This window comes from Ursus americanus, chromosome 33 (genome assembly GCF_024610735.1).
Source record: "Ursus americanus isolate L20-20 chromosome 33, mUrsAme1.1.p, whole genome shotgun sequence".
Taxonomy (NCBI): domain Eukaryota; kingdom Metazoa; phylum Chordata; class Mammalia; order Carnivora; family Ursidae; genus Ursus; species Ursus americanus.
Genome location: NC_142159.1, coordinates 18,924,470 through 18,934,099, shown reverse-complemented (window position 1 = coordinate 18,934,099; position 9,630 = coordinate 18,924,470). Strand labels below are relative to the sequence as shown.

The following is a 9,630-nucleotide window of genomic DNA, read 5'->3' as shown; positions in this document are numbered from 1 at the left end:
CAGAGATGCTCCAGGGTTCTGTTCTGAGCAGGTGGGGGACAACGGAGCCGCTTGCTGAGCTCGGGCAGGCTGCTGGTGGAGCTGCTTGACCACCTGGGGGATGCGGCTGGCTTCCCTCCTTTGAGACGTCCTGTGTCATCTGCTGATGACATTTCCAGTGCGGGTGGGCTATTTCTCAGAGTCCCCATGTCCTCCTCCAGACCCTAGCCTAATGCCTGATGGACCTCTTGCCCCAGGGAACCCAGAGCCCCCCGACAGGCAGAATGGCTGCGTTCAGAGAAGTGGCCTGCTAGGATGGCCTTGTCAAGAGGCAGTGTGGTACGGGGACCGGGGCTGGGCTCTGGCCCCAGAGACCTGCGTTACGATGTGCATCTGGAGCTTTCTAGCTGTGTGAGCTTACAACGGTCACTTTCCCTCTCTGAGCCCCTCTGCTGCTGTGCAGAACGGAAGCTGTTCAGAGGGCAGAATGAGACAGCAGGTGCTTGGTGGAAGCTGGTTGCTTTCTTTAGCTCCTGGCGCTGGGCTAGAGGCGTCACGAAAGCAGGGGGCTCAGGGACCGCTTTGCTGGATTGGTCCCCTCATTCATAGTGCTCATGGGGCTGGGCTTTGAAGAGGCTCCACCCTCTGAGCCACGTGGGAAGGAGCTGCACCTGCTGCTCCGCCCATCGCCTGGACGGGCAGGAGGCCAGAGGAAGCTTCTTCCAGAACCACAGAGGATGTGGAAGTCCCTGCCATCTGCTGGGGTTACCTTTGGGGAAGTGGCTCTCACTGTGTGGTCCTCTGAGCGGTCTGTGGGTTGGGCTCCAGTCACCTGTGGGTCAGAACCCATCAAGGAATTTTCCTTGCAAAGTCGCTGCTCCCTTGGGGGCCCCCGAGAAGGACATAAAATAGGCCTGGTCCAAGTGGCAAAAGGTTTGACAAGTCATGAGTGTGAACCAGTTTATTCGGGAGCATTGCCTTACTTCTCAATTTTGCCAGTTTCACTAGATTTTTGCAACAAAAGTGGGTTTTCTCACCTGGTAACACACCCCATGACAAGATGATGGCTGTCTAGACACATAAAGTGGGGTTTCAGCAATTTGTGTTGCCGTCTCCTGGGTGAGGAGAAGGGCAGGAGATAATTTGGGTGTTGGGGTCGGCCGTAAGCGCTCTGTCCTTGCACTGAGCGGTCAGTGTGATGTGAGAAATACGCGCTCTTGGTCCTGCCCAGAAAAACCATCCCCTGGACGGGATGTCCCCCGCTCTGGCCGGGCGGGTGAGACACATCCCAGGTCATCAGGTGCAGGGGGCTGGGACCGGAAGTCCCGGGTGGTCCCTGCAGCTCTGAGGGGGCCTTCCGCACCGTGGGGATTTGAGACCAATCAGCTGAATTGCGTTTCTGGAGCATTTGCTCTTCTGCAGGTTACATGCTTTCCCATTTGTCTTAATTTTTTTGAAAATTAATATGTTAAGTATTTAATTAAAAAAATTTTCAGCTTTTTTGAGGTATAAAGGATTCTCTTCCCTGAGTTCACATATCTGTCTACACACATATTTCCTTTTTTTGGGGGGGGCGTGAGAACTCCCATTTATTCTCATTTGGAATTGAACCACAATTCTGAGCGGGGAATGCTGTTAATTCCCATTTTATAGATAGGAAAACAGAGGCCAGAGGTTCAAGTTGCCCAACGACCAGGGAAGAAAAGATGGCTGGGTCCCGTCTTAGAGAAACTCGAGGAATTCCACAGTGTTACTTTTGTGAATGAAGGCACATCGTCTGGACATGGTCGGGGGCCCAGAAGTAGCATAAGGGACAAAATACCGTCTTTCTCTGCTCAGGTCTGAAGTTTTTACTGGAAAACTCTGTGACTGTTGAGATGGAACGTTTACCTGCAATCCAGAGAAAGATTTAAATGCAACTATGGGTGGATCACATGTTCCCATTTGGCCCCGGTTTGAGACGGGGTCAGAGTGGCGGCGGTCACGGATCTGACGGGTGCGGAAGCTGATCTGCGGTGGCAGCTCCCGGGACAGGACACTGCCTCGTCCCCGGAGCGGGTGGTGCAGAGCTTGTCATTCTGAGCCCTGACGCTCTTCTCGAGAAAACCCGTCTTTCTCTACCCGTCCAGGCGTGAGGGGCAAAGTCAGATCATGCGTGGATCCGAGGACTGTGACCTTCCGGGGGCTGACAGAGGTGGACGGGGTGTGAGCGGGCGTGGAACGTGTGCGGGCTGCCGGAGCTTTTTCGGTTCCCACTTCTGAACAGACGCTCCGGCACCTGAGGACGGGGTACCGTGTGGTCTTACAGGGGTGGTCAAGAATTTGAGATGCGACACTTCAGGGCGAAGACCGTCGTGAATTTCTAATAAATCAGTGTCTGATCCTTTTTATTTTGGCGACTTGGGCTCCTCGGTGGCAGGGAGGACATCTTGCTCATCTCTCCCCCCAGCACCTGGCCTCTCGTAATGCTGGAGCGAGGGCTTTTGAGCTGCCCCTTTTCAAAGCCAGAAACGCTCATTAAGGTTCATCCTGGGTGAGTCAGACATTGTTCTTCGCCTCCTGCCTCATGAAGCAAGGGGCCTTTGTTTCCCGGCTGATCTCACTGCTGTGGGTGAAAGAGCAGCCCTGGAGTGTTCCCCAGGGAGAGGACGGTCGAACGGGCAGCAGCCGCAGGGCCGTGACGGTGCACCTGCCCCTCGAGCACGAACCCGGGGTTGGAGAGGCTCAGGCGGAATTTGAATGACACACACAGGTAGAGCTTTATTAGCAGCAAAGAGGCCCTTACATATTGTGGGGTAACACCAGCACGCTGCTGTCATTCCCAAGAGCTAAAAAACGTGGAAGCAACCCAAGTGTCTACTGAGGGATGGGTGAACCCACGAAATGTGGTGTCTACACGCAAGGGAGTGCTCTTCAGCCTTACAAAGTTCTGGGGCACATGGCTGGCTCGGTGGGACACGGGACTCTTTTTTCTTTTTTTGAGAGAGAGAGAGACAGCGAGAGAGGGAACACAAGCAGGGGGAGTGGCAGAGGGAGAAGGAGGCTTCCCACTGAGCAGGGAACCCGATGCGGGGCTCGATCCCATCACCCTGGGATCATGACCTGAGCTGAAGGCAGACGCTTAACGACTGAGCCACCCAGGCGCCCCAGGGATATGTGACTCTTGATCTCAGGGTTGTGGGTTCGAGCCCCACGTGAGGTGTAGAGATTAAATTTTTTTTTTTAAGAGAGAGAGCACGCACTGGGAGGGTGGGGGAGTCTGGGAGGGGCAGCGAGAATCACCAGTAGCCTCCCTGCACAGTGCAGGGCCCGAGGCAGGGCTCGATTCCATGACCCGAGCTGAAATCCAGAGTCGGACGCTTACCGGAATGCACCACCCAGGTGCTGCTTAAAAATAAAATCTTAAAAAAAAAAAAGGAAAGTGGTTCTGACACAGGCTACAACACGGATGAACCTTGAGAACTTTATGGCAAGTGAAGTGTTACCAAAGACAAAATACTGTATGATTCCACTCACAGGAGGGAGAGTCGTCAAAGTCAGAGAACAGAAAGTAGAAGGGCGGTGGCCGGGGCGGGGGAGCTGTTTCACAAGGACGAGTTCTGCCGGACGCAGAGTTCTGGACGCTGGTTGCACAGCGATGTGAACGTACAGAACGCCACGAACAGCACACTAACAATGGCTAAGAACATCAGTTTTGTTACGTGTATGTGACAAGAAGAAAGAGGAAAAATGAAAGTGGACAGGTTATATCACACCCTGGGTTTTTTTTTTTTTTTTTTTAAGATTTTATTTATTTGAGAGAGAGAGAGAGAACCCCAAGCGGACTCCATGCTCAGCCTGACACGGGGCTCGTTCTCATGACCCTGAGATCACAACCTGAGTCGGATGCTTAACTGACCTGAGCCACCCAGGCGCCCCATATCACACCCCGATTTTGAAGGGAAAGCTTTCTGTATGCCCGTTTGTCAAGACGGAAAGGTCTGGGAGGAAATACAACTGTCAGTGGGGGGTGGGGTGAGTGACTCGGGGTCTGGAGGGCCTTTCACTTCCACCCTGACTCACTTTCGCACTGTCTGGCTTTTCAGAGAGTGGAGCTGCCTTGGTGGGAGAGCCTCACGGCCCAGGCAGCCGTGCCAGGAATCCATGCTTGCCGGGGAGGCCCCTTGAGGTCAGCCGTGGTACCCGAGGTCACAGTGGACCCGGTCATTGCTCTGCGCTGGAGGCCGCTAACCTCGCCTTGACTTAGCAAGGCGCGGCTTTAATTCCAATCCGGGAGGCTGCGTAAGGACGAGAGCGAACACTTGGCGAGTCCCGCAGCCAGGGGTGAGGCGAGCATCGTCACCACCCTCCCTGTACAGACAGACAGAGGCTACGAGGAGAAGGAGCCCGTCCAGGGGCGTCCAGCTGGGAGGGGCAAAGGGAAGAGGCCCCCACCCCATCCCCAGGGGCTCAGTGCAGGAGCCTGGGCCTCCCTCCAAGCACAAGGACGCTTCCCTCTGGCACCCGCGCATTCCTCTTCAGCAAGTAGAAGGAACAGGCATGCTTTTTTGTTACTAAAGTAGAATAACGTTTATTTATTTCTTAAAATCTTTATTATACATGCTGTACTCATGGAAAATCAAGACCTCTGAAGGACTCGAAGCGGATACAAAGCACGTCCAGCCGAGCTGGCTGTCATGCTGGCGTGGGGGCAGTTACACGGACGCTTTCTTCCCCGTGTAGGTGGCCATCATTTTCTTGATTTCAGCAATAGCTTTGCCTGGATTCAGCCCCTTGAGAGAAGAGGAGACAACTGATGTCACCGGGTAAGCGAGAGTGAACGAAGAACCCAGGGCCTCGGGCGATCCGCCCACAGGAACAGGGTCAAAGCAAGGTGCATGCAAACCATGTCCTTCCAACGCCAGGGGCCTGGGCTCAGGGCTCTCCCGCGTCTGCCCAAAGACACCCGGGGCAGCACCCCCGTGGGGCGCGTGCTCGAAACGCACACACACCCAGGAGGGGGCAGCTCTTCCACGGCCACGGCCAGTGTCCCAGCCAGCCAGCGGCCGTCGGTCCCTCACACGTTCCCCACGGGTACCAGCAGCGAGCCTCCCTGGCGGCCGCTCCTAGGCGCCATCAGCAGTGACTGGCCGGCCACGCCGGATCCCCACGAGGGCTGACCTCCAACAGGCAGGGAGACACGTGAAGATGTGGCAACACGAGACAAGGACACCTCCGAGATTAGAAGAGAGTCCCCCGTTTTAGCAGGATGTCTCTAACCCTGACACTGAAGTGTGTGGAAAGAGGCCCAGAAGATGGGCCGTGAAGACCCTGAGCAGGACGCAGAAGTCCGCAACGTCTAACACCCAGGAACTGGCCAAGGATACGTGGCCACGTCCTCTCAGCGGCAAGAAATTCAAGGGCCCTGAGTCCGTATGCAAACATCGTCAACAAGCATGCAGAGAAGACTGAGAAGTAGAGGAGGTGGCAGCATTTAAAACAACTTTCTCCCTGGTGCCAAGAGCCCTGCTCCGCCTGAGACCAAGCTGCTCAGCCACCTGGCCCGGCCCAGATTCTCCCCCCAGGCCCAGCCCCCCGGCCCCCTGCCCACACCAGACTCCCCAGGGCCTCATGCTCTATGGCCGGCCCAGCCCCAGCCCCCCATGCTGGGCTATGGAGCCGGTGCTGTGCGCCCTGCGGTCCCCAGGCAGGGCCACCCCGCCCTCCTGCCCCCTAGGGCGCCGGCCCAGGGAACTAGGATGCCTTCGGAGGCCAAGGAGGTTGTCCTGGGAAGCCCTGAAACAGGAGGGTCAGAGGAGACCCGCGGGCCACTGTGGAACACCAAGACTTGGACGCTCCCGGTGACGCGGACTTCTGCGCCGTCTACTCTCCCTCGCTCCTGGTACCGTCTAGACTTGTGATCGCCTCCTCCCACCCAGCTGAGAAACTTGTGTCCGTGCAACTCTGCTGCCAAAAAAAGCGCTTCCGTGGTGGGAAAAAAATGTGTGTGGAAAGAAAGAAAGAAAAAAAAGAAACAAGAGATCCTCAGAGAGAAAGGAAGGGAGAGAGGACACTCTTCAAAGACTGACACGGAATGGTCTACCAAGGAAATCAAGGGGACAAGGCAGCGTGAGACAGAACAGGATCCGTGTGCGTTCACGTGCCGCGTGAAACCCCTGGAAGGGCCTCCGCGGAGCCCCCTGTCCAGTGTAGCACCTCCCCCCCCCCCGGTTTACGGCTGGACTCGGCAGCTCAGCTCACCTCATCGGGGACAGCAGAGACGGGTCTGGGAATCCGGGGGCCTGCCTTCCCCGCCCTGCCCTGCCCCGATAGCGACCTCAGGAAGTCGCTGGCTGCCCCCGTCCCCCAACTCCTGCCCAGGGTCCAGCTTTCCCATCTGTGACAGTGAAAGGGACCCTTCCAGCTCACACAACCCAGGCCTCGTCTAGCCCCACAGGTCACAGATGTCCCACAGGCCTCCATGCCTGTCTGCTGCAGAGGCGCCTGCCCGGGGAACGCACCTCAGAAGCCACGCGGAGCTCTCAAGAAACGCGACAGTGCGGCCCACCCTGGGAGCTGCCCATCTCTGACAGCCTCACAGGCTGGCCCCCATCTGCGGGCCCATCTATGGAGGGCTCACCGTGTGCCAGACGCTGTTGTAAGCACGTTGGGGCCTTAACTTGCCCCCCAAGTTAGAGGTCCTGGGGAGCAGAGCCTGGGGGCCCCTGCCAGGCCCCACTGCTGCCAGACCATAAGAAGCACCGTCGTAGAGACGGGGTCCCTGAAACATGGTGTCCAGGCAAAAAGGCAGGGAATTAGCCAGTCTCAATTTCCTGTTTAAGCTACGCTATCTCCCCCCACCCCTTTTTGAAAAACTGCTAACTGGTTGTCCTAGAGTTTTCCATCTTGCTGCTTGCTCCCTCGCTGCCTCCTTCAGGGACCCTGCTCTGCCCGCAGTCTCTGCTCCAAGGGCAGCCGTGTCCTGGGCCGCGTGGCCCTGGCTGCTCCCTGCCCGCTGACTGGACCGCAGGGCTGGCACCTGACCAGAGGGCAGCCAGTCCACAGCGGGCTCCACGGATAGGCTGAGAGAAGACGGGCAGGTGGCAGAAGCTGAAGGTCAGGGTGAGAGCAGGATGCAGGAGGATGAGCAGGGAGCGGGAGCTAAAGCAGGCTGAGCAGAGCCCAGACCGAGGAAGCCGTGAGAAAGGGGCTGGCTGCCAGAGCATGGCACGTTGGCAGCAATGCTGTGAGCCGGAGACCCCGTGACACAGAGCAGGAATCCGGTCACCACAGCTCCCTGCCTTCTGCTACCCTTCCTCTTGTGGGTCCTGTGGAGTCAGGGACAGCACAGGTTCCAGTCCATGGATTCCTGGGGCATCCCCGACTCCCTCAGGCCCTTGCATGCCCTCCAAGTAAACCTTTCTCCCAAGGGGGCGGGGCCCGAGCCAGCCTGGTCCTTGCAGCCAGGCACCCTCTAGCCCCCAGGCTCGCCGCCAGGGGACGGCGCTCTCTGGCCCCTCTCCAGAAGCCCAGGTGGCAGGGGTGGCACCACGTACCTTGGGGCAGGTCCTGGTGCAGTTCATGATGGTGTGGCAGCGGTACAGGGAGAACGGGTCCTGCAGCTTGGCCAGGCGCTCCTCTGTGAAGTCATCTCTCGAGTCGATCATCCAGCGGTACGCCTGGGGAGCCGGGGGGGGGGGGGCTGATGAGCCCTGCTAGCAACGCAACCAGCCAGCCCAGAGCCCCGGGGGAGCCGCAGACAGGGAGTCCCTCAGCTTAGAGGCCTCTGCTCCGTAGTTCCTGCCATCTTTGAAGGATAGGTCCCTCGTCTAGAACTCTCGATTCACGCATTACCCCCCCCCCCCCACGCTGGGGCGCATGGCACCTGGTACCCCGGTGCTTCATTACACGTGATTAGGCTTTGTTTCATTATTTCAAGGTGCTCAATGGCTTCCTGGGCAGATTCTATGAGTGAGGCAAGGCAGGGGCAGTATCACATGACTCTGTCTTTACAGCACCCACCTATGGTCTCCCAGCTGACTGATGACTAGAGATCTGTCCAGAGATAGTATGTTCCACGGGTGGACTCTTGTAACTGGTCAGTCTGCCCGGAGCCCGGCACAAGCCGGCCGAAGGCAGCTAACCTCCGGAGCACGGGCCGGGGGCGCAGTGAGGCGGAGGGAGCTCCGCTCCCCGCCAGCTCGCAGCGCGGGTGCAGACGCCCACTGCGACCGCGCCTCGTTATTCCATCTTTTATGTGGATGGAAATCAATACTGCTAAGTGGTCACACAGCACGTAACTTCCCTTTTTGTGGGAAGATGAGAAATGAGAACTTGTTTTTTGGAGCTGGGAATCTGTGAAAAGCACTGACCACAGATTTAAAAAGCAAATCTTTCTGGGAACCAAAGCAGTTTCTTTGCAGTGAACGATACACATTTCGGTGCCCGGAAGGCAGTGCTGCCTTCTTGCTGAGTAACCGCTAAGCCCAGGACTCCAGGCTTTCATCAGCCTGGAAACCAGCTCCAGCCTTAGGGCTGGGAAGCTGCCCCTCGACATTTCTCCCCCGACATGCATGTCAGAAACCCCCCTGCGAGGGAGCTGGGCTGCCACCTGACAGATGTGGTCTGGGGAGAGCGGCTGGTGGGTAGGCAAGAGCCAGCTGCACAGGGGATAAGGTCTGAAACACCTGCAAGGCCTATTTCACCAAAAAGCGTGCCACCACGCCTTGGGGTGGCCCTGACCACACAGAAATGAGGTACTTTGCAGATGAAGATTTACTGAAAGCCAAGTGAAGACAATGCAGCCAACTGCCCCGTTTGTAACGGTGCCCGCCAGGACGCCTGGTTTCCAACAATCTGCTGTCCTCTTGGACGCCTTTTTTTTTTTAAAGATTTATTTATTTATTCATTTATTGGGGGGGTGGGGGAGAGAGAACAAGCGGGAGGGGCAGAGAGAGAGGGAGGGGCAGAGGGAGAGAAGCAGACTCCACCTTGAGCGTGGAGCCCGATGCAGGGCTGGCTCTCAGGACCCTGCGATCATGACCTGAGCCGAAACCAAGAGTCGGCCACTCGATCGACCGTGCCAGCCAGGCGCCCTGGACGCCTCCGTTGTAAGTGCTCTCAGAGCAGCGAGGAAGCACCTTACCTGCATAAGAACGGCAGGCCCCAGGTATTTGTCTCCGTTCCACCAGTAGCTCGGGCAGCTGGTGCTGCAGCAGGCACAGAGGATACACTCGTACAGCCCGTCCTGTGTGGGGGGAAGGGCGGTCAGGCGAGCGCCACGGAAGACACGGGCCTGTCTCCTGCCGACTGATCGTGACGTCTGGGGTCAGTGTGTGAACAAAGCACCTACTTGCACGTGAGTTTTCTTGGCAAAATCTTAGGGCTGGCTTACAGAAGTTTATTAGATTCAAATTTATTAGATCCATAAGAAATGTCTTGGAATTGAAATGTACACATTTGCTGGGTTAGAATCCAGAGTTCTTAAGTCCAAGCACTTATCCCCTAATAAACAGTAACCTCTCAGTTATCTCAAAAAAAACAAAACCAAAAAAACCTAACCGATCCCCCCCACACCTTATCGCCCAGAACGCACTCCCGGAGAAACGAGGAAGGACCTGCGTGCGGGGGAATGCAGGAGTCTACGCCAGCCTCTGCCCGGACTGGCAACGG

At 57.0% G+C, this 9,630-nt stretch overlaps 1 protein-coding gene across 1 annotated transcript in view; it reads right to left on the bottom strand.

Moving 5' to 3' along the window:
- Positions 1-4,522: 4,522 nt before the first annotated feature.
- The window catches only part of SDHB (succinate dehydrogenase complex iron sulfur subunit B), a 29,048-nt gene continuing 23,940 nt past the window's right edge, over positions 4,523-9,630 (bottom strand). The window contains exons 6-8 of the mRNA XM_045804265.2: positions 9,104-9,205; positions 7,515-7,637; positions 4,523-4,751 (exon numbers count right to left, since the gene is read on the bottom strand). Of these exons, the coding sequence (XP_045660221.1) occupies positions 4,674-4,751; positions 7,515-7,637; positions 9,104-9,205 (303 nt within the window). The 3' untranslated portion in view covers positions 4,523-4,673. The remainder of the gene's footprint in view (positions 4,752-7,514; positions 7,638-9,103; positions 9,206-9,630) is intronic.